Source organism: Barbus barbus (assembly GCF_936440315.1).
Source record: "Barbus barbus genome assembly, chromosome: 10".
NCBI classification, from domain to species: domain Eukaryota; kingdom Metazoa; phylum Chordata; class Actinopteri; order Cypriniformes; family Cyprinidae; genus Barbus; species Barbus barbus.
This window is the reverse complement of record NC_136738.1, coordinates 21,760,525-21,785,383: the sequence shown is the minus strand read 5'-3', so window position 1 is coordinate 21,785,383 and position 24,859 is coordinate 21,760,525. Positions and strand designations below refer to the sequence as shown.

At 36.6% G+C, this 24,859-nt stretch overlaps 3 protein-coding genes across 3 annotated transcripts; 2 read left to right on the top strand and 1 right to left on the bottom strand.

The window, feature by feature from the left end:
* The first annotated feature begins 2,052 nt into the window (after positions 1-2,052).
* Positions 2,053-8,796, top strand: LOC306875919 (DNA excision repair protein ERCC-1-like). Its single transcript, XM_079426738.1, has 9 exons — positions 2,053-2,236; positions 5,044-5,424; positions 5,642-5,745; positions 6,932-7,031; positions 7,265-7,341; positions 7,488-7,587; positions 7,725-7,796; positions 8,027-8,095; positions 8,284-8,796. The coding sequence occupies exons 1-9, from the start codon at positions 2,174-2,176 to the stop codon at positions 8,344-8,346; spliced, it is 1,029 nt and encodes a 342-aa protein (XP_079282864.1). The 5' UTR covers positions 2,053-2,173; the 3' UTR covers positions 8,347-8,796.
* A 1,044-nt stretch (positions 8,797-9,840) lies between these two features.
* On the top strand, positions 9,841-21,325 carry LOC306875640 (uncharacterized protein; the record flags this gene model as incomplete). Its single annotated transcript, XM_079426325.1, has 14 exons — positions 9,841-9,998; positions 10,095-10,242; positions 10,327-10,584; positions 10,684-10,756; positions 11,770-11,826; positions 12,008-12,152; positions 12,297-12,465; positions 12,543-12,803; positions 12,860-12,925; positions 17,411-17,510; positions 20,105-20,252; positions 20,408-20,576; positions 20,654-20,914; positions 21,016-21,325. The coding sequence occupies 14 exons, from the start codon at positions 9,841-9,843 to the stop codon at positions 21,172-21,174; spliced, it is 2,172 nt and encodes a 723-aa protein (XP_079282451.1). The 3' UTR covers positions 21,175-21,325.
* Positions 21,326-22,358: 1,033 nt separating this feature from the next.
* Positions 22,359-24,608, bottom strand: LOC306876234 (rab-like protein 3). The gene is made up of 8 exons (XM_079427243.1): positions 24,573-24,608; positions 24,165-24,256; positions 23,950-24,079; positions 23,722-23,836; positions 23,438-23,588; positions 23,219-23,290; positions 23,079-23,117; positions 22,359-22,919 (listed from the first exon to the last, which is right to left on the bottom strand). The coding sequence occupies exons 1-8, from the start codon at positions 24,586-24,588 to the stop codon at positions 22,863-22,865; spliced, it is 672 nt and encodes a 223-aa protein (XP_079283369.1). The 5' UTR covers positions 24,589-24,608; the 3' UTR covers positions 22,359-22,862.
* Between the last annotated feature and the right edge of the window lie 251 nt (positions 24,609-24,859).

Sequence of the window (24,859 nt, the reverse complement as noted above, 5' to 3'; positions counted from 1 at the left end):
TTTGGACAAGAAAATGTCTAAGAATGTGAAAATTGGTGTTGGTGAAAAAAATAAAAAAATAAAATAAAAGTTCACATGACATCTAGCACTAGCCTGGGTAGATCTTGCATGTTTTCAGCCAACAAAAACAAAAAACAGCTCAATCAGGTCTGGGATGTGGGATGCAATTGCCTGTGCTTTTCCCTGCCTTTTTTTTTTTTTTTTTTTTTTTTTTACATAACAGCAGTAAATTTTCATCTTATGTGCTGAAAGTATCAAAAATTAAACTGGGGTTTGGGGAAAATGTCACTGAAAATGAAAACAATGCAACTGAAAAGTTTGAGGGCAAAAAGTCCACCTTTATTCTGTTATCTAACAAAAGATACATTTCAAAATATTTTAATGAACAAAATCTTCATTTGTTAAACACCTTAATATCTATAATATATCTGTATATGTCTGGAGCTAATAGAAAGAGTTTTTTGTTGCTGTTGATGTTGTTCGGAAGCAATGGACATGAAAACACACACACACACACACACACATATCAAAATTGTAATTGTTCTGACTAAGAATTTATTTTCTGGTAAATGAGTGAAGAAACTCTAACTTTGTCCTTGTCATACTATGGTTAACCAGACAAATCTTTCATGGTGTGTGTGTGTGTGTGTGTGTGTGAGTGTGTGTGTGTGTGTGTGCTGCTGCTGAAACGTGTGTGTATTTGTGTGTGTGTGAGCCTGTGCATGCATACTCTCTTTCAGCTTATAATATTGTCTGTTTTGACCTGAACAGTGACTGACATACATTGGTATGATGCCAAAGGTTTGTGTGTGTTGTGTAAATGCATAGCATCTCTTGGAGGGCATGAACATGATCTCAGAATGAAGCTGGCACCATCTGTCTGTGGGACCCACGATGCTATGGCACAGTGGCAGGACGTCCCGAAACGCCATCCATGCACACACACAAACAGGGTTAAATGGGCAATACACAGATGTCTCTCAGACTTTGGGTTTCTTAATTGGATAACCTCTAATTTATCACAAACACTGAACATGATGTTCCTAGGGCCGAGATGAGAGGATTAAGCCATGAATCAGACTTTAGATTCATCAGTTAATGTCCATTAATGAACAATTATTTACATTATTGAAAAGAAATAGATATAAAAACAAAAAAAGCTATATAAATAGTCAATAATTATAATGAGAGGTTTTACACTTAAACAGATCATGATGATAGCATGGTAGCTACTTAGGGGATTGTTGTCACATGGAAAAGTTGTCACAAGGACTATATCTCAGAAAAGGTTGTGAATCAAATGTCCAGTAATACAAATACACTCTTAAAAATAAAGATGCTTCACGATGCCATGTCTAAATGGTTCCATAAAGAACTTTAACATCTGAAGAACATCTTTTAACATCACAAAAGGTTCTTTGTGGCAAAATAAGGTTCTTCAGATTATAAAATGGCAAGAAAGAGATGGTTCTTTAAAGAACCTTTGACTCAACAGTTCTTTGTGGAACCAAAAATGGTTCTTCTATGGCGTCACTATGAAGAACCCTTTGAAGCAGCTTTATTTTTAAGAGTGTAGTTATTTCTAGCAGTGTTTTCCCCACATTATTATTATTATTTTAAATAAACTGTATTTTTTTCCTCAGAAATAATAGTGTGCTCCTTCAGTCTGAACTGTAAATTAGCATAGTATTATATTGAAAAACTATGTTAATAAAAAAAAAAAAAGAAGTTTAAAATATACTCTGAGTAAGAGAAAAAAATCGATAGGCTACATCAGGGGTCCTCAAATCTGGACCATTCCTGTAGAGTTTAGCTCTAACCCTAATCAAACACACCTGAGCATGCTAATCAGAGATCAAGATCATTAGAAAATCACAGGTAGGTGAGTTTGATCAGGGTTAGCTAAACTCTGCAGCAGATTGAACCTCCAGGGTAAGATTTGAGGAGCCCTGGGCTACATTTTCACGATATATAAAAAAGGGACCCCATATGTGAAAACTGTAAAATTCTGCTGCAATGTCGCCATCTGTTGGTTAATAGAGCAGGCGTTTCAGTGTCGATCGATGTTTCTGTGTTTGACACGTTTGTCTGACACTGTTTGATTAGCTGCAATGGCGGCAGATAGACTTATGTTTGGTTTCTCTGGTTTGTGCATTTACTGATTAATTAATAAATGGAAAAAAAGAGATTCAATATCAATTTGGACGACACCGCGTTCACAAAGGAAAGAAGTCCGGTGAGGTTCCCCCCCTAATTATTATGATTCTATAGTGTTTTGTAGTGCCTGCTAACTGTGAGGATGGATGTTCGAACCATATACATAAATATACTGTATATCTATGGTTCGAACCCCACAAAGCTTCATACATAAACTATCATCTATCAAACTAATCCGTGGGATCGAACTTGTAATGCATGTAGGCTACTTTAAGTATCCAAACTGCGTCAAACAGCTCTACTAAAAAAAACAAAAAACAACAGACTATTAGGTAAAGGGAGGACTGTCACCCTTACAGACAAAATCATTAAAATCACAAGCGCGATCTGCCAACTTAATGTGCAACTCTTTGCAAGTGTGCCCGTAACAAGGTGTTGATGACTCAAAACACTGAAGCATCACGTTGCCGACCACAACAGCAGCCCAGCACATGAACTACTCTCGACTTATATACGTGCAAAACTTGCGCATTGTTCACAAGAAGCCAACTGCTTGTTCTCATCTGCAAAACAGTTAACGTTAGTTGGCATAAATTATTATTGGCATATATCAAACATCAAATACGATTTTGGCCCTGTACACACACACACACACAGACACAGACAGATAGACAGAGACTACTAATTTTATTAAGGATGGAAATTGTGCTTTGGGGTGAAAAAAAAAGGCAAATCTGTGGGACAGTAATTTAAAACAACAAAAAAACATTATTTTCACAAAATAAATATTTAACTTGTTTTCTTCATTGTTTGTATCATCATAGTTGTACACTGCACATTTGAACGTGAGTCATGGACAAGGCTAAAACGATAAAAATCTGATGTTCAGTAAAGGCATAGTAAAACGTGTCCAAGACTGTTTTAATGTGACCTTCATATAACAAAAATGTAAGTAGTAAGAAACCTTGACTAACATCATAAGTGGATTTAAAGGTGCCATAGAATGGAAAACTGTATTTACCTTGGCATAGTTGAATAATAAGAGTTATGTACATGGAAATGACATACCGTGAGCCTCAAACACCATTGTTTCCTCCTTATGTAAATCTTGGGCAAGAAAAAGACCATTGAAAAATAGGCGAGTCAGAACATAACACCGACTGTGACGTTACAGTCGGGATCACAAACAGTTACGCCCCCAACATTTGCATATACCCACCCATGTTCTAGGCCAGCCGCTAGCCGAACCATCAGATTCAGAAGTTCTGCAGGCACTGTGAAGAAACAAGCGAAAATGGCAGATCATGGAAATAAATGTTATGTTCCAGGCTGTGCAGGTGATGTGATGTGCAGGGATGGGTTGGTGTCTGTATTCAGAAAGGCACAGTGAGCAAATAGCGTGTTCTAATATAATAACGCTAGCCACTAAAGGGACATGGTTAGGTCCTTGCTAGCAGTAGGCTGTTACATTACAGTACATAAGATTTCACTTACCACATAAACAGAGTAAGGAGAGATGACCCGCCTTTTTTTTTTTTTTACAGTATAATTACCCAACGATATAACTGCGCGAGAAAGTATTGAAATATATATTTTCCCTGTTTCCTTCCTGCTGTGTTAGCTACTGAAATGAGCTGCACTGTGAAACAGCCAATCAGAGCAGACCTCAACATTATTATTCATGACCCTTCCAAATAAGGTAATAACAGACCATTTCATTCTAGGGAGAAATCCTAGGGTTGTAAATGGACATGTAAAACCATTTCTGGAGATTGTTTGCCCTTACCTAAGCCACAATCCTTCTATGTAGATATCAGAGAATGATTTAAAATATTGTGTCAATGCATTCTATGGCACCTTTTAAAAACATCAAATAATGGTACAAAAGTACATATGGCTTAGGGATGGGCGGTATATCGAGTTTGTACGATATATCGTTATATATTTGCGATACGGTATGAAGCAATACAGTTAATATCGAGTTTGATACGAGCGCGTCTGAAAAATATCTATAGGGAGGACACAGAGACTGAGCTGTTGCAGAGAAAGTGCATAATACACTTTGTTCTAAACATGTGACAAGCTTTATATGACGGGCTTTAAAAAAAACTCGCAAGATATAGTAGCCTATAGTTCATAGTTTCAGTTTAAAGCGGCTCGGCCCGTCAGATGCTCTGACAGCAAGGCTACATTTTCTTCTGACAGAGACGCGCTGGTTTAAGCTGTGTGTTCTTTTCCTAAAGGCATAACTTCCATGTCACAGGTATATTCTACATCTGTAGATGTTAGAAAGCTATGGAAATATTTCCATTTTGCTGTCAGAAGTGCATGACCTTTTGCTTTGCGATTCTCCGCTAAACTTCACAGACTTTGTTTAGAACAAGCGTCGCCGCTCGCCAAACAGCGCCATGAAATGGGCGCAATAATTGTGACTAAATTATACATTTCGTAGTTGAAGAATATAAATATGACATCTGTAGAATTTTAAAACTTCCAGGTAGTGTATTTGTATGATAGTACTGACTGTAATGGGGTAATCAAAATAGCCTTTTTACTCAATTAGTTTTTTTACTTTCATTTAATGAAAGTAAAAAATTTAACTTCTGCTTTAAAAGCATTGTTTTTGTTTTTAGATTACAATGTTAGAATGTAGTGTGATTTTAACCCTTTTTTGTCTACATGCTTGCATTCACTTTATTTGTTTAACCCAAATACAAAATGCCAAGATATATACCGTATACCGCAAATCAACCAAAAAATACAGAGATATGAATTTTTACTCATATCTCCCAGCCCTAATATGGCCCCTTTAAGATTCCATTAAAGCAGTCAAGTGGCAGTGTTTCTTAAATGACTCAAGTAACCCAGTTCTTTTTGTTCACACAGGTGACATCTTTATTTAAGGCCAAAGATGGTCAAGTAGAGAATTCAACTGCTCAGAGTGCTCCTCCTGCTCCTGGCCAACCACTGTCCTATGCAGAGTTTGTTGTTCAGAGCAAAAACAGGGCTCTTCAGGGAGCAGCCCATGGGCCAGAGAAACAAAGTAGGAGCGATGATGCTGCAGGGCAAAGCAGTGTAAACACAGCTTGTATTGGATCAGTTAGTACATCCTCCACAGACTCTGGAAAACCTGAGACTGAGCAGCAGGGACCAGAAAAAGTACCAACAGAAGATCAAACAAAAGAGGAAAGTCAGAGTTCTGAGAGTTGTATCATTCCTCCTCATCTCTTAGGATCTGGAAACAGTATTATTGTCAGTCCTCGACAGGTCTGTATACTGTATGTTCAATAAGTCAATGCTCAGTCTTTTTCCCTATCCATTTATAGAAAGAAATAAACTGTAAAATGCATCCATGCAAATATGTGTCAGTATAAACATCCAAACAGAATTCGAAATACACTGACCGTAACTTTTAGTTGATTTCCACTATATAAAGTAAGTATAGAACATGATTATATAAAATTATGTATTCATCTGTCTACAGAGAGGCAACCCCATCCTAAAGTTTGTGAGAAATGTCCCTTGGGAGTTTGGAGAAGTTGTGCCTGACTATGTTTTGGGGCGGACAACCTGTGCTCTTTTTCTCAGGTTGGTTTTTGGTTTGGTATAGTACAGAGAAGATACATTACACTGGTTAGGAAATGAAATTATATGTAATACTACAGTTGTCAGTGTTTTGTGCTGTATGCCCTCTTAAAAAATCAATTAAAATCAAAATACCTATTCAAAATAGGAATGCAAATATAGACAAAGAAAACCTAGATGCTTCACCAATCATGTACATAAATATGGAACCAGTGCTGTCTTGCACATTTGAGGCCAATTCCAAATCAACTTATTGTTGGCTTTTAATGCAGTGAATCATGGAGGAAAGAAATTAATAAGCTGATATTTGTATGATGTCAAATCCTGCACCAGTTTTGTATGTTAAAAAATATGAAGTATAGCAAGCTCTAATGTACCCTTCATCTGCTTACCACTCGAACGTGTATTTTTTAATTGGTTTTTGTTATTAAATTAGTTGCTGAATGTCTGTGCAGATATTTTAAATACCAAGAAACCGTAAATAATACTTTATTAATATTTAATGCAATAAAATATTGAGTGTTAAAATATAGAAACCTGGGTCCAAACATGTGTGAACTTAAAACTCATTTTGTAAGTGTTAAGAATCCTCTCAGTTAGTCAGGTGTGAAACCACATCATCCTGTCTTTGCAAAGAAAATGAGTGAGAAGGTAGCAGACATGGTGTTGCTGACAATGATTGGTATGACAGCAATACATCATAGACAATGTAGAATCAATTGAGAAATGTAAATTAACAAAAGCATTTTGTATTTGGCTTGCTTCGGTGTATAATAATGTAATTTAATGTGAATGGCAAGATGAGGCTTTGTGTGTTAAAAGGGATGCTTCTGAAACTCACCCTCACCCTCCACTTGTTCCAAACCTGTATAAGTTTCTTTCTTCTGTTGAGCACACAAGAAGGTATTTTGAAGAATGTTGGTGTTTTTTCCATACTATGGAATTCTATGGCTACCATCAACTGTTTGGTTACCAACATTCACACAGGTTTGGAACAACTTGTGTGGGTGAGTAAATCATCTGAATATGAATCATTGCAAAGGCTTTTAGTCCCTTAACCAATGGTTTAATTTTACTAAATTGCAAATGGAAAATGTAAATGAAATTTTTCTGTAGGTGTTTATATTCACCAACCATATGTCAGTACAGTGTGTGATGCTTTAGTTTCTCTTTTTCTCCATGGTTACAGTGTGCGTTACCACAATTTGAACCCAAACTACATCCATGAGCGTCTGAAACAGTTGGGTCAGAGTTTCACCCTCAGAGTGTTACTCGTCCATGTTGACATGGTGAGTCTGTCTGTCCGTGTCACTCACTAATGAACTAATATTTGTTTGTCTTTCCCATACTTCACCCTTTCACTAACATGTGAGGTTATTTAAATATTTCTGAATTAAATGCTAAATAAATCTTGTCAGTAAAAAATAGCCTCTTAGTACCAGCTTTTGAACATTTAAGCAGCTCTAATTCAGTTGGAGCCTGTTGATGTTCATGTCCTATTTCTCTCTTCCTCATTGATCAGAAAGACCCTCATCATGCACTGAAAGAGCTTGCTCGAATATGCATCATGGCTGACTGTACCCTCATTCTGGCCTGGAGGTGAGGGGATGGTTCAAAATAATCAAGTGGGAGGGGAATTTCTTTAGTGACTTGGGGAAATATAAGGTGTTAAAGTTCCAACCCTGTAGGTTTTTAGTGTTTCAATTTAGTTCCTTTAACTATATATATCTGTTTGTGTGTTTAAGTCCTGAAGAAGCAGGCCGTTACCTTGAGACATATAAATCCTACGAGAAGAAACCTGCAGATGTTCTGAAAGAACAAGTGGAGAAAAATTACCTGTCCCAGGTTAGAGCACAAAAACCTATTAATAAATCTATAATAAATATGTTTGGTTCATTTCATTATACCCTGATGACATCATTCCTATGGAAATATTTCTGATTATTTATTGTCATTTTTAATACTTCCTTTTTGTTTAACAGGTTTCAGATTGTTTAACCACAGTGAAGTCTGTCAATAAGACAGATGCCATGACTCTTCTGTCTACGTTTTCTGTAAGGAATACTTTTCCTTTATACGTTACACATTTACTGTATTTTTACTGTTCAAATGTTTGAGGTCCATAGGATTTTTTTAAAAGCAAGGACACATTTAATTAATCTATTAATTAATTAAATAAATACAATTTATTTAATTAAATTTAATCCATTTAATTTCATCACAAAAGCCCATTGCCAATAAACTTGAAAAACATATTTATGTTGATGCCATTTTATCTCTTCAGTCTTTGGAGGGCATCATTAAGGCATCTAAGGAAGAACTAGTTTTGTGTCCTGGACTTGGTCCACAAAAGGTATGTAGAGACACTTTATGTTTAGAGCAGTTGACTTTATATGTAGCATGTGATATCATTCTACATATGTTACATAGTTTTACTTGTATTGTTTTTGCACACAAATTTTAACAATAAGTACACTTGACATTTTAACTTGTCCAAAGATTTTGTGTCTTTATTTCCTTTCCTGTTTGTGGTTCATTTAGGCAAGAAGGCTTTATGATTTACTGCATCAGCCCTTCATAAAGACCCAAAAGAAGGAAAGCTGATAAAGCCAAACTGCTTTTAATGAAATCACCAACTGTCTTCAAACAGAGGGCCTAGAATAAGGATCTGGGACATATAGCACATGGTCGTCTGGAGGCTTCAGGCACTTTGGCCTATCTCAGCCTGCAATTGGGGCAAAAACAGCCATATATGCAGTGGTTTATTTATAAATTTTTGTATAAGGTGTAACATGCTTTTGTAATTCTGTAAATTCAATCTGACTTAGTAGAATGAGGCAAGGTTAGAATTATATTGAAAATAAATACACAAATTGAAATAAACATTTTTATGTGTTTGCAAAAAAATCGATAAATTTCAATAATATTTAGCAGTAATTGTATGTTATGTTGTTGTTTTAGAGTGGCTGACGATATGCTACTATTATTCTTACTGCAACTGACACAAAACCTGTTGAAACCACTTGTCATATAATAAAAAAATTGTGGAAACTTAAGAACGGACTCAAATGATATGTCAGAATTAGACTATGGGCAAACTGACTCAGAGTATGAATGTGTTTCTGGGCCAAAAGTGTATAACCATCACAAATACCACAGAAAACAACACCTGCCTTTACGGCAATCTCACAACTAACTGACTGGCACAAAACAAGTAACAAGCCATGTGAGAGCTTTTATACTACAGACAATGATAATTAGAATCTTCTTCTCTAATCTAAATCTAGTAAATTAATGTAGAAGTGATATTGTTCTCATAGTTCTTAAAGAGATAATCCAACCAAATGAAATTCAAATTGTGTCATCATTTACCTAACCTCAAGTTGTTTCAAACCTGCATGACTTTCCTCTGTGGAAAATAAAGGTGATATTTATTTGGTCCATATAATGGAAGTCAATGGCCACCTAACTGTTTGGTTACTAACACTCCTCAAAATATCTTCTTTTGTGTTTTGCAGAAGAAAGCAAGTAATGCAGGTTTGGAATTATATGGTTGAGTAAATGATGACTCTATTATTTGGGTGAACTCTCCCTTTAGATGAAGTTCACAGTACTAAAAAAAAATCCTGAGAACTCGCATTGTTAACAATACATGTGCCTCAGATTTTCCCTTCACCTTTCCGTTGTGCTCTTTCTTGTGTGGCAGAGGCTATAAGTGAGAATATTTTCTGACCTACTTACTCTGTCACATATAAAAGTAGACCCCAATGAGGGTCAAATATGTTCATGTTCCAGTCCTGCATCAGCACAGTCATACATCATGCTGCACAGTGTCTGTCTCCTGCTGTCTGTCTTCTCTCTCTCCGGTAAGACGTTTACATCTTACATCAATAAGGCCAATTCTGTTGGGAGGGAATGTTTTAATTGAATACAATGAATTTACAAGACATATTTCTGTATGTATCCACATTTTGTTTTCTTGTATCAATGGCTTGCTAGCAGTTTCAGTGATTTATTTGTTAAAATATATCGATAATAATTGGCTGGTTTGACTGTATCCATGATTCAACTATATTTACCATGACAACTTCTTGTATCATGATCACAGGAGGGTTAGAGAGTGGTATTGTAGGTGGCAAAGAGGTAAGACCTCATTCCAGACCATTCATGGCGTTTCTCCAGTATAGAAGACAACATAAGTGTGGAGGGATGCTGATTAGGGATGATTATGTGCTGACTTCAGGTCACTGTTTGGAGTATGTACAATTTGAACATATTTTTTTATAAACAATGTACTAACACGATGCTCTGCAGTTATCACCACTTAAACTAATCTCAACATGTTTTCACAGCAAGAAGACCACCTACTTAGAAGTTGTTCTGGGAGCTCACAATATTACCCAGAACGAGGACAGCCAGCAGATTATCCTAGTAGACAAGTACATTAAACATCCAAATTATGAGCACAATCACAGGACCTATGATATCATGTTACTAAAGGTATTATTCTTGCTCAAATTGGGATGGATCTTTTTTTTTCTTCTGCAAAACTCTTAGAGGTATTGACTGACTAATATGTTACAGTTGAAGACCAAAGCCGTGCGGAATGAGTTTGTGGATGTTATTATGCTCCCTGAGAACAATAAGAATATTCCTGCCCATGTGAAATGCTCCATTGCTGGCTGGGGCAGGACAGTACCTGGAGGAAGAGGATCAGATGTTCTGCGGGAAGTCAGCCTCAAACTGCAGTCCAGCTTTCAATGCAAAAACAAGTGGCAAGAGTATTTCAACTCTGAGAAAATGATCTGTAGTCTCTCGGATGGGGAAAGGGCATTCTGTCAGGTACTGCAACATTACTTTTGATAATTAACAAAAGGTTTATGCCATCTGATATTTCACATAGTGGCAGATACATTTTAAGTCTTTCATTTGTGTCTTTAGGGTGATTCTGGCAGTCCTCTTTTTTGTGACTCTGAACTTAAAGGAATGGCTGCATACACATATCCTAATAACTGTACATTCAAGGAGTACCCTGAAGTCTACATGAAAATATCTGCCTTCCTTCCATGGATTAAAAAACACATTAAGTGACTGAAATGGTATCATTTATGCACGTAAATGATCTATCGTATATAATTGAAGCCTAAAAAGCTCTATTATTAATTCTTGGCTACTCCCTGCTACCATTTCCATATGGAATGTCATAAAAATTATTTTTTTATCTTTTTGTCTGTATTGCTTCCAATGCTGTGTTCAGGAAAAACAAATGAGGCCACTAAGGTTCTGTATGATATAACCTGCTTTTATTGAACTAGCCTTCTTAAATTGCATATAAATAAATTAAAAAAGCAACAAAAAGACAAACAGATGAAAGTGCAATAAATAAATCGTGTACAATCCTAAAACAAAACTAAAATCAGCTGTAGAACTTTTGTACATGGGAAGGTACCTAACATTATTCATTCTTGATGTTGAAAGGTATAGATTATCATACCATTACATATAAAAATGTTTTGAAATGGCAAAGATACTACCAGCTATGACTGCAAAAATGAAGATGCCCATACAAAAGTAAAGAACAAATGTCATGACCTTCATTTTAGGGTTTAGCAAAATCACTCACTTCTTGTATGTTACAGGTGCACCCCCCTCCCTCCTTCCCATCATTTTTTTATGCTTTTATGTTTGCTACAATCAATGTACTGTCAAATAAAAATTGGCTGCAAATAAAATACTATGTACATTTAATCAGTCTGTGTTTGATCTCTATAGGACACCAAAACTTCATTCCAACTATTTTATTTATTTATTTGTTTATTTTTGGATTTAGAATTAAGGTACTTCTTAAGGTAGTGTTTTATTTCTTTTCTGATAACCTGGGAATAGTATTTCATTACTCTTTGTTCCTGTGACTCTCAGTAGTTTGTTGGATAATGGCTTGTTATTTTGTACACACTTTGTGGTTTGAGGTAAGAGGGGGAGGAGTTATACCTAGTGAGGGTAGAGAGTGTTTTTTTGTTTTTTCAGGCTATTGCACCATGGTTCTTTATTCTTTTCTTCTTCTACTTGTTATCTCTTTGGCTGGTATTTTTTTTCCAGAATTTGTTTAGTGCCTCATTTTATTTATTTATTTATAGTTATAAAAATTATAATTAATAAAAACAAAACTATTATAAAAAATGTTGGAAAACTATTAAATATTTAAAGCTAATATATAATTTAAATAGCCTGGTAATAGTGTGAATTACTCATGTTTTTATCATAGGTGGGATGGAGAGTGGTATTATTGGAGGAAAAGAGGCTAAACCTCATAGGCCATACATGGCATCTGTTCAGTGCAGAAATCATCACACATGTGGAGGGATGCTGATCAGAGAGGATTATGTGCTGACAGCAGCCCACTGTTTGAAGTGAGTATGTCTCTGGCTGCATTATTATGATGCTTTTCAAAAGTAGCCTCAAGACTTTTAGTTTACCTGTAAATTTGTGCTTTTGTTATTCAAATACTTTACAGCTGAAATAACTTAATTACAACGTTTCGATTTCTTCTGCAGTGACAATGTCTACTGTGATCAGGACCACTTTGAGGTTGTTCTGGGAGCTCACAACATTTCCAAGGTGGAAAAGAGCCAGCAGAGAATCCCAGTGATGAAATTCATCCAACATCCTATGTTTAAACAGAACAATGAGAAGAACTACAGCTATGATATCATGTTACTAAAGGTATTATCACCTTCACCTGCTGTCACTCTATATTATGCACTTTATTTGCTCTCTATAAATTATTTTGCTATTTGCAGCTGAAGAAGAAAGCCAAGCTGAATACATTTGTGAAAGTTATGCCTCTTCCTAAGAAAAATGGAAAAATACCAGCTAATGTTAAATGCTCCATTGCTGGTTGGGGGTTAAAAACTCCAAAAGGAAACCAGTCATCAGATGTGATGCAGGAAGTCAAGCTTAAACTGCAGTTCAACTTCGAATGTAAAAACAAGTGGCAGCAGTACTTTGATTCTGAGAGAATGATCTGTAATGTTTCAGATGGGAAACATGCTTTTTGTTCGGTATTTCTATATTATATTATATATTAATGTATTTCTCTATCCATCTTATTCACTAGGGGGATTCAGGCAGTCCTCTTATCTGCAATGCTAAACCACAAGGAATTGCATCGTATACCATAGCTGTACAAATACCAAATATCCTCAAATTTATGTAAAAATCTGCTACTTCCTCCCCTGGATTAAAGGGAACATTAGATAGATAGATAGATAGATAGATAGATAGATAGATAGATAGATAGATAGATAGATAGATAGATAGATAGATAGATAGATAGATAGATAGATAGATAGATAGATAGATAGATAGATAGATAATCTGAGTTCTTACATTAAAGGTGTTTTTCTATCTTTTAGATTTAGGTATTCTGAACCACTTGTTAATCTGCTTTAAATAATCGTTACTTTAACTGTGCTGTGGTTAATGTGTGAGTGTTTCTCATCAAACGTCCTCCACAAAAAAAAATTGTTGTTCATAACTTGTTGTTCATGTGATTTCACACCTCTTTGCTCCCTGAGTGACCTTGTGAGAAGTCTCACTTTGAAGCTTCTTTATTTGAATGCAAGCATGTGGTGAGAGGTATGAAAACTAGAGGTGTATTTGAGCCAAAGTTGAGAACATTCTTAAGGTGTCATCATGTCTACTACATGATGAAATACATAAATTCAAATCCTATTTGGACAATAATTTGGCACCGAACTCCCAACTGCTCCCCGGGCGCCGCAGCATAAAATGGCTGCCCACTGCTCCGGGTGTATGTTCACTGTGTGTGTGTGTTCACTGCTGTGTGTGTGCACGTTGGATGGGTTAAATGCAGAGCACGAATTCCGAGTATGGGTCACCATACTTGGCTGAATGTCACTTCACTTCACTTCACTTAAATAACAAGGAGGTTGCTGCAGGAAGTCACTCTCTGCTGCTCACCTCAGAATATAACATCATGTGGTAGCGATACTTCAGTTGAGAATTATACATTTGTGGTCAGAATTACTGGCACCACTGGACTCTGGAGCAGTGGAAATATGTTCTGTGGAGTGGCATATCACGCTTCTCTGTTTGGCAGTCTGATGGGCGAGTCTGGGCTTGGTGAAGGCCAGAAGTTACCTGCCTGACTGCACTTCGCCAACTGTAAAGTTTGGTTGAGGAGGGATAATGGTATGAGGCTGTTTTTCAGGGGCTGGGCTCAACCCCGTCAAACACCTCTGGGATGAACTGGAACGGAGATGGCTAGCCAGGCCTTCTTGTTCAACATAGTGTCTGACCTCACAAAATTTTTACAAGAGCACTCACCTCTCAACAGTAGTCACCACAACTGTTTGATTACCAACATTCATCAAAATATCTTCTTTTGTGCTCTCCAAAAATAATGTTTGACAGAACTTTTTTGGAGTTGAGTCAGATCTTTATCTTATACCTTTCTGGTGTGCACTTTCATATGCGACAAAATAGTCTCTGACCTATATGCTCTGTCACATATAAAAGTAGACCTCACTGAGGGTCAAATCCTGTTCATGTTCCACTCCTGCATCAGCACAGTCGTACACCATGCTGCTCAGTGTCTGCCTCTGTGTCAGTTTTGAGTGATTTATTTATTTTTTTAATACATAATAATTTAATGGTTTGTAATGCACCCAAGTTTTAACTGTACGTTTATACGTGTATGCATCTCACAAAAACCATGCTATTATAGAGACAAGCAAATAAAGTAAAAAAAATAATATTTGGTTTATCAAGCAAATGTCATATAAATGCTAAGCAAAAAATTAAAGCAGCTTTAGAATTTTGGCCTACATGAAGCTTCAATACATTACATTGCTCCTTTTTTATGTTGAAAGTTATAGATTACCAAACATATGGTAATGGTCCTAAACATATGGTCCTCCACCTCCCACCACTTTGATAACCGCTGACGACTTTGCCTCTTTTTTCACAGACAAAACTAGAACAATCAGTAACCAGTTCTCAACTCCACAGGACCTCCAATCAACCTCATCCACTGCTCTAACTCCCATCTTCTCCTTCTGTCCCCTCACCGAGGCAGAAGTATCCAAACTTCTCCTCTCCAGCCATCCTACAACATGTCCTCTCGACCCAATCCCCTCACACCTTCTCCAAACAATCTCTCCCACACTCTTACCGGCACTCACACACATCTTCCCCACAGCATTCAAGCAGGCTCGGGTAACCCCACTGATCAAAAAACCTACATTAAACACTCCTCTTTTAGAAAACTACAGACGAGTTGTCTTCAACCAGCTCTCATGGTTTCTTTCACAGTACAACAAACTGGATGCTAAACAGTCAGGTTTCAGGAGTGGCCATTCAACAGAGACTGCGCTACTCTCAGTCACTGAAGTCCTGCGAACTGCAAAGGCCGATTCCAAATCATCAGTCCTCATTCTGCTGGATCTTTCTGCTGCTTTTGACACGGTCAATCATCAGATTCTCCTGTCTACCCTCTCATCACTGGGCATCACTGGGATTCCACTTCGCTGGTTTGAATCCTATCTCACCGGTAGATCTTTCAGGGTGGCCTGGGGAGGGGAGGTATCCAAACCACATCAACTGGTCACTGGAGTTCCTCAGGGATCGGTTCTTGGACCCCTCCTCTTCTCCACATACACTACATCGCTGGGTCCAATCATACACGCACATGGCTTCTCCTATCACTGCTACGCCGATGACACGCAGCTCTATCTCTCTTTTCAACCAGATGACCCAACGGTAGCTGCACGGATCTCAGGCTGCCTGGCGGACATCTCGGCATGGATGAAAGAACATCACCTACAGCTCAACCTGGCAAAGACGGAACTTCTTGTCTTCCCTGCCACTCCGACTCTACAGTATGACTTCACGATTCAGTTAGGCTCATCAATGATTACCCCATCAACTTCGATCAGAAATGTTGGTGTAATCTTTGATGACCAGCTGACCTTCAAAGAGTACATTGCAAAGACTGCTCAATCCTGCAGGTTTGCACTACACAACATCAGAAAGATCAGGCCCTTTCTGACAAAGCATGCTGCACAACCTCTTGTCCAGGCTCTTGTCGTTTCTAGACTGGACTACTGCAATGGTCTTCTGGCTGGTCTGCCATCAAACACAATCAAACCTCTACAAATGATTCAGAATGCAGCGGCACGACTGATCTTCAACGAGCCCAAAAGAGCGCATGTTACACCTCTCTGTGGCAGCTCGCATCAAGTTCAAGACACTGATGCTTGCATACAGAACGACCACAGGCTCAGCACCCTCCTACTTCCACTCACTATTACGAACCTACATCCCCTCCAGAAGTCTGAGATCTGCTAGTGAGCGACACCTTGTGGTACCATCACAGAGAGGCTCAAAATCACTCTCCAGAACATTCCAGTTCACCATTCCTTGCTGGTGGAATAATCTTCCCACCCCTATCCGGAATGCCGGATCCCTGTCAATCTTCAAGCAACAACTGAAAACTCATCTCTTTCGGCAGTACTTGACTTCATCCTAAACTCAAAAAAAAAAAAAAAACTCACTCTTTCCCTCTATCTTTCTCTCCCTCCCTTACTAGCTTGTACTTATTTGAACAATGACTGAGACTTGGTGTTACGAGCACTTCCTCTGTCTGATTGCCTCTTCAAGATGAATCACTTTTTGTATTCCCCAATTGTAAGTCGCTTTGGATAAAAGCGTCTGCCAAATGACTAAATGTAAATGTAAATGTATATGCACCATTACATATATTAATAGTATATTGCATACTGTATAATATGAAATAGTGATTGTACATAAAATGGCAGAAAGTGGTGCTGCCAGAAAATAGCAGAGATTAACATACAAAAGGGAAGCGAAGTACAAATGTCATTAGAGGGGAGAAACAACTTTTTTTTTTCAGCCAGTATCTTTTTGATGTCACACATTGTTTGTTTTTTTTTGCTTTCCACAAGCAATGTCCAGTCATTGACCGCAAATGAAATAGGCCTACTACTTGATCAGACAGTGTGTGATGTCGGTAACGCTTTATTTCGATAGTCCACTTTAGACATTCTACTAACAGTAAGTAACTTTGAAACTACATGTCAACTAGCAGTCATTAGAGTATTAGTAGACTGTCTGCTTCTTCTAACACTTTATTTTGATGGGTCCACAACATACAACATAGGCCTACTGACTATGAGAAACTTTGCAAGTATATATCAACTTATTCTACTAATCCTAAAGCTACCCTACTGAGAGTTAGTAGACATGTAGTTGCAAATGAATGAGAATTAGTTGACATGTAGTTACTAAGTTACTTATAGTTAGTAGAATGTCTAAAGTGGACTACAGAAATAAAGTGTAACCATGATGTCTATATGACACCAACATTTCAACCCAATTAATGTTTTTAATTAACATGAGATTTGGAATTAAGGTACTTCTTCATTTCATTACTTCTCTGATAACAGTACTTATAATTGAGTACAGTATATCAGTACTTTTGTTTCTGTGACACCTCTTTGTTAATCGGTCTACCGCTGCTGCCTGGGTTTTAGCTGGTATTTTATACACACATTCATGGTTTGAGGTAAGGGGGGGAGGAGATACAACAAGTGAGAACAGATAGTGGGTCTGAGTAATTTAACAGCATGCGCACTTAATGCTTAAACTCAGACTGTACTTCTCAGTCAACAATTGCACCATGTTTCCTTACATCTTTCTTCTCCTCATTGGTCTCCCTTTGGCTGGTAAGATGTTATTCATTTTGTTCTGTCTGAAATTGCATTGTGCATTTTTTTTTTTAAATATTGATGTAATTTGGTTTTTGATTTTATTGATTTTTTAATTTATTTACTTTGTTTTATTTACTACTTATTTTATTTGATGCTGTAAAGCACATTAGTCAGCTGATGCTTTTGTAAATGGAGCTATAAATAATATGAAATTTTAAAATATATATATTTATATTATTTGAAAAGCTAAAAATTAGTGCAAATCATCAGGGTCCAAGTACCAATGAATCATGTGGATGATTAGGTGTTGCAATTGAAATGTTTCTTTTCAAATATAATGTGGTTTTTACAGAAAATCCCATTTTGAATTTTTACTGATAAGTTAGGGTTTGATGAAACAGCAACACCCTGGTGTCAGAAGGTACGACCGCCTCTTACCGTCAGACTGAAAGAGAAAAAGAGAAAAATCACTGTAAATATTTTTACTATCACAAGATATTGTGATCAGAAAATGTGGTGTACATTGGCTTGTGTAAAATTTACATTTAGAAGAATTGCATTTCACTGATCAAAATATAATACAAAATTAGGTTCCACTTTATATTAGGTGGCCTTAACTACTATGTACTTACATTTAAATTAATCATTTGGTACAATGCACTTATTGTGTACATGCATGTTTTTACATTGTACTTATATTTTTAAAAATACCTGCATGTAATTACATCTGTAATTAATTTCTGTAATTACATTTATAATTACACTGTTGACCCATCCCTTACACCTTAACCCACCCTTAAACCAACCCATACCACCAAACCCGTCCCTAACCTTACCCGTATCCCACCTCAATAGCAGCAAAAGTGTTTTGCAATACAGTATGAACACAATAAGTACATTGTACTTATTTTTTGATGTAAGTACATAGTAGTTAAGGCCACCTAATATAAAGTGTGACCCAAAATTATTTTTTATATATGTACTATATTTCTATATGTGTGGCCTTCCAACCTTTCAAATTGTGTATTTATGTTTAAACTCTATTGAGGAATGTTTTGTAAAACTGTAACTACTAAGTAAACACCCTAATAAATACATTTTCAGCTCAAAAGGATACACAACTTTTGTGTTTTGGTACATTGATAATATATAAACCTTCTTTGGTTGTACAGAAACAAGCAGATATTGAATGGTGCTTACATGTTATTTTGGACAGCAAAAATTATTAATTCATATATTTAGAATATAGCAATACTGTGGTGCAAAAATACTGCAGAACAAATTTTCATATTACTAAACACAACGTGTTAGACAAAGTAAATAAACTCAAAATCTGGTGCTTCTGAGCTGGTGTGGAATTTTACTAAACTTTGTGTCTCCTCAGAATGTCCTGTTGTGTCAAAGTTTGTTAAATTGCGTTCAGCAGATGTAGGTCAGCTTGTAAAAATGGGCATTGCCTGACCCATTAATTAACTTGTACACTCACCTGCCACTTTATTAGGTACACCTGTTCAATTGCTTGGTAACACAAATTGCTAATCAGCCAATCACATGGCAGCAACTCAATGCATTTAGGCATCTAGATGTCCGACTTGCCGGAGCAGAGGGGGGTAGTAATGCACCAAAAAGCTGGATGCCAACCGACATAAAACTGGGAAGAAGAAGAAGAGACATAATGCCAAGTATGGTGACCCATACTCGGAATTCGTGCTCAGCATTTAACCCATCCACCATGCACACACACACCCGGAGCAGTGGGCAGCCATTTATGCTGCGGCGCTCAGGGAGCAGTTGGGGGTTCGGTGCCTTGCTCAAGGGCACCTCAGTTGTGGTATTGAGGGTGGAGAGAGCACTGGACATTCACTCCCCCCACCTACAGTCCCTGCCGGCCCGAGACTCGAACCTGCAACCTTTGGATTACGAGTCCGACTCTCTAACCATTAGGCCACAACTTCACGTTAACTAATGTTAACTAACTCTCTAACCATTAAGCCATGAAGAAGAAGACTTGCTGAAGTTCAAACCGAGCATCAGAATGGGGAAGAAAGGGGATTTAAGTGACTTTAAACATGGAATGGTTGTTGGTGCCAGATGAACTGGTCTGAGTATTTCAAAAACTGCTGATCTACTGGGATTTTCATGCACAACCATCTCTATGGTTTACAGAGAATGGTCCGAAAAAGAGAAAATATCCAGTGAGCGGCAGTTGTGTGGACGAAAATGCCTTGTTGATGTCAGAGGAGAATGGGCAGACTGGTTAGAAATGATAGAAAGGTAACAGTAATTCAAATAACCACTCGTTACAGCCAAGGAATGCAGAATATCATCTCTGAATGCACAACACGTCGAACCCAGAAGCAGGTGGGCTATAACAGCAGAAGACCACACCGGGTGCCACTCCTGTCAGCTAAGAACAGGAAACGGAGGCTATAATTTGCATAGGCTCACCAAAATGGGACAATAGAAGATTGGAAAAGCGTATTGCGTATTATGTCCACATACTTTCAAGGCAGAACAATAAGGAAGAAGAATAAGAAAATCTGTACAAATACCGGTTCCAGCACCCAATTCCGCCTTAAGTAATCGTGTAAATTTGTTTTTTGTCACAGGTGGCATGGAGACCAGTATTATTGGTGGAAAAGAGGCTAAACCTCATTCTAGGCCATACATGGCATCTATTCAGTGCAGAAATCATCACACATGTGGAGGGATGCTGATCAGAGAGGATTATGTGCTGACAGCAGCCCACTGTTTGAAGTGAGTATGTCTCTGGCTGCATTATTTATGATGCTTTTCAAAAAGCCCTGTTGTAGCCTTGAGACTTTTATTGTATGTGAAAATCTGCTTTTTAGTTATTTAAATACATTTAGTCCAAAATACCTTCATTAAACAGTTTTCCATTTTTTCCACAGCCGCAGTGACTTCTCTAGTCGAGACCACTTTGAGGTTGTTCTGGGAGCTCACAACATCAAGGAGAAGGAGAAAAGCCAGCAGAGAATCCCAGTGATTAAATACATCCAACATCCTATGTTTAAACAGAACAATGAGAAGGACTACAGCTATGATATCATGTTACTAAAGGTATTATCACCTTCACCTGCTGTCACTCTATATTATGCACTTTATTTGCTCTCTGTAAATTATTTTGCTATTTGCAGCTGAAGAAGAAAGCCAAGCTGAATAAATTTGTGAAAGTTATGCCTCTTCCTAAGAAAAATGGAAAAACACCAGCTAATGTTAAATGCTCCATTGCTGGTTGGGGGTTTAAAACCCCAAAAGGAAACCAGTCATCAGATGTGATGCAGGAAGTCAAGCTTAAACTGCAGGAGAACTCAAAATGTAAAATATGGTGGCAGCAGTACTTCGATTCTGAGAGAATGATCTGTAGTGTTTCAGATGGGAAACATGCTTTTTGTTCGGTATTTATATTATATTTTATATTATATATTATATTATATTATATTATATTATATTATATTAATGTTAAGTATTTAATTTCTCTATCCATCTTATTCACTAGGGGGATTCAGGAAGTCCTCTTATCTGCAATACTAAACCACAAGGAATTGCTTCATATACCATTGCGGAAAACTGTACAAATACCACATATCCTCAGGTTTATGTTAAAATCTCCTACTTCCTCCCCTGGATTAAAAAGAAAATTAAAATGAATGAATAAATTTAAATCCGATTTTACGTTAAATATATATATTTTTCTCTTAAAGACTTTTTTACATTTTTTAAAAGGTTTTTTCCCACTGCAACTGTCAATCTCAGTGCATTTGTTTTCAACCTGTTTGAGATTACTAATAAACAAGTGATACAATTTGATTTCTGCATTAATTGATTGACCGTGAAACCTCTAGAAATAAAATTCACAGCAATATTCATTAAACTTTGAAGATTTATTAATGATAATTGCTTGGAATATAATGTTGTTATATGGGCCAATCAGATCAATCTTAATATATCAAAAGAAAAAGATTCCGTTCAAAAAAAAAAGCCTGATTGCAGTTTTGCATCATTGCTTAAATTGTTTTTAATGAAAAGAACAAATATATTGCACAGATTTTTTTTTTCAAATAATGGTTATTTTAACTGTGCAGGGGTTTGTGTGTGATTGCTTGATGCTTATCTTCCTGCCAAAACCTCTGGAGTGATGTTGTGAAAAGTCCCCTTCTGAAGCCCTCTGTTTGTATGCAAGCATGTGGTGAGAGGTATAAAAACTAGAGGTGTATTTGAGCCAAAGTTGAGAATATTAAAGTGTCAACATGTCTACTATACGGTCCGTCTTATCAAAAGTAGATGCTTTCATTGACAACCATCAACACTTGTAAATATTTAAAATAAAGCTTTTGAGTACTTGAAATATACAAGTTCAAATATTCTTTGGGCAATGACCGAGCTCTTTGTCTGGCTCTGGCAAATGAATATCAGAGTTCATAAAAGTCAGTGCTGATACGAAGTAAAATGCATCTCATGCTTTCTTATCTGATAACTGACTGAATCACACCAAAGCATTTTTGAAGTTAACAATTTAATATTGAAAACAATTTAATAATATAATTTCACTTTTTGCAAACAAAAAAACTAAATATGTTTTAGATTTGTGGAAATTATGTAAATTACATTATTGAGGGATGAAAAATCCTAACTAATGTGACTGTGTAAGTGCTGCTGGAAGTCTCTCTCAAACTGCTGCTCAGTGCACATCTCACAATACAGAATAACATAGCAGCGATACTTCAGTTCAGAATATGTGATGTCTGTCTAGTAGCCCAAAACCATACAATTGCGGAATTTGACAATGTATATATATAGAGAGAGAGAGAGAGGTGGAAAAAAAGAGCCAAACAGTTTATTCAAATTGATCTTTATTTATTGTTGATATTTCAAGTAAATAGTTCTGTACATGCACAATATTAACAGCTTGCTAATATAGCAAAGAATTGTGAATCAATTTTAATTTACAATTAATGTAATTAAAAACAAAAACGGTAAATCTATGATGATATTAACAACAATTCCTAACAATTAAGCAGAATGGTTTCAGTTAATAAAAAACCTAGTCATATCTCCTGAAATGATACTATAAACAGCTAAACCGTTTACATTACCTCTTACCAAAAAAAAATGATAAACAGTAAACATTTCTTTGTCCATATTTTTACTATTACGTATGAAAATACAAATATCTAGAATACAGCTGATAATCAATTCACGTAAATTGTTCTGCCGTGGTAAGCTGGAGGTTAATGTTAAAAAACAACCCTCAAACTGATTGGACTTTACAGAGAAACATGACTGAAGACTATTCATATGCTTGTCCAGGGTACAAACAGGACTAAGCCCAAAGTCTGTGTAAACTCAATCATTGTGGAGACTCTTGAAATTAAAGCGCCTCCTGTCGGTGAAACTCTGCATCTAGAGATAAAAAACATAATAGGTTATTAAATAGCAAAATAATAACGCATTTCTCTACATTAAAATTATAAATGAATTACATATACAGTTTGATTTAGAATCTTATAAACATGCACACAAATGTGGTCACATGCAAACAGAGAAAGTACACACTCTCACCTGGCTAGGGTCTCTTGTGAAGTATCTCTTCTCCATTACCTAAAGAGAATAAATAATCATTTACACACAACTTGCTAATACACAGCACAGAGACACAGTATATTATGTATTTTATATTTTAGTTTCAGTGAAATCTCTACCTTGTCAAAGAATCGGCTCAATTTAACAGCATTTGATGATCCAGCAGCAAGATACCGTGGATTGGTACAATCCTGTCAAAAAAAGAAGGAAAAAGCTCAGAATTCATAAGTGCAAAATCCCCAAAGGAGATTTAATACAACAAATGGACAAGTTTTGTTTTTGCTTAATATTATATAAGGTTGGGTTAAGACATTATAACAGCACTAAAAAGCACACACCAAATTGATCTCTTCCGCATTAAAGTCTTCAGATAGGAAGGCAGTGCGGGTCAGCACATCATTCCTCTTGTTTTCCGGGATCTGATCAAATTTGGTGCCAATAAACAGAAGGGGAACTGAGTTCTCTGCAAACTGTTCTCTGTCGTAATCCCTACAAGTGCAAAACATCAGAATTATTTCCTTTTGACCTACCTGGGAATATATAGACAAACTAAAGTGTGGTATTCTCTCTATGTATTCTGATATATAATCGTCTTTGCATCCAGAAGTTAACCTTGACTCACCCATTTGATACAATGATGCCAGTTGGAGAGGAGTCTTTGCTCAGTGCCTCCAATGACCAGCGGTACAGATTCTGGGAGGATTTCTTGTTGGTCAAATCATGAACTAAAATAATACCTAGAAGGGAAAAAAGTGCTTTAGCATTAAAGAAGAGTCATTACAAATATTCCAGCATGCTTTTATTTGTAAATATGTAAGAAAAACTTTTAATGGTGTGTCTGATACTTAACCATTTACAGAATTGTAAAACACAGCTCTGGTGCTTTTAACACTGCTGGCACTGCCAACAGATCCCCCAACGTCCCAGAGTTCAATGTAGTATGTCTTCTCTTCTGGAGTGCCTTCTCTGTAGTCATGAACCTGTACAAAGAATCAAGACTGAGTTTCTTATATTTCATAGGTTTATAATGACACAGTAAATTAATAATAATCATTGTCACTGTACCCTGACGTCCACTGAGCAGCCCACAGTCCATGACGGATTCCCCAAAGCTTGATTCTGGCAAAGTAAATGTACAAGAGAGGACTTCCCTACTCCTGTAAACAGACACAAAGAACACTGATCAGAACAGAAATACTGAGGCTCACAAAAGTATTTATATTTAAAGGAAAAAACATCGAAAGTGTGGTTCCTCGTGATAGATATTATCAAATAATAACGAACATAATAGCAATATTGTAAAAAATCCAAGCAAATGTGGCAGGCTAACACTTCTAGCTTGAGTCGAATCAGACAACACGCTTACATTTTAAATGTACATTCACAACATATTTGAGGAGGTTACTGAAAAAAAAACAAAGTCGACATATTATTTATGTAATATTTCTAACCAGAATCTCCTAAAACCAACACTTTCCAAAGATGCCATTTTCCCGGAAGTACGCTGTGCTCTCTGTAGTACAAAATAAAAGTTGCAGAAATACTCGAAGACTGTGCAGAGCTGGGTATTGTGACAAAGAAAAATATGACAAATAAAATAAAGTTTTGTATTTAATAGTAGCCCTTGTGTGATATACGGTTTAATTTTCATTATTAGCCTCGCTTGCTTGCATTTAATATCAACATTACTTGGCTTACAGTTATATAATATAATATAATATAATATAGTTCATTTATTATGAGGAATTTTTCGATTTAAC

Bases quoted from the DNA above. Each gene is read 5' to 3' on its own strand.
- LOC306875919 (XM_079426738.1), top strand. From the start codon at position 2,174: ATGGAAAAAAAGAGATTCAATATCAATTTGGACGACACCGCGTTCACA. The intron at 5,746-6,931 runs GTTGGTTTTTGG...CCATGGTTACAG, and splicing joins ACCTGTGCTCTTTTTCTCAG to TGTGCGTTACCACAATTTGA. The intron at 7,588-7,724 runs GTTAGAGCACAA...TTTGTTTAACAG, and splicing joins AGAAAAATTACCTGTCCCAG to GTTTCAGATTGTTTAACCAC.
- LOC306876234 (XM_079427243.1), bottom strand. The intron at 23,589-23,721 runs GTGAGTCAAGGT...TTGCACTTGTAG, and splicing joins GGCATCATTGTATCAAATGG to GGATTACGACAGAGAACAGT. The intron at 22,920-23,078 runs GTGAGAGTGTGT...TTTTATCTCTAG, and splicing joins TCACAAGAGACCCTAGCCAG to ATGCAGAGTTTCACCGACAG.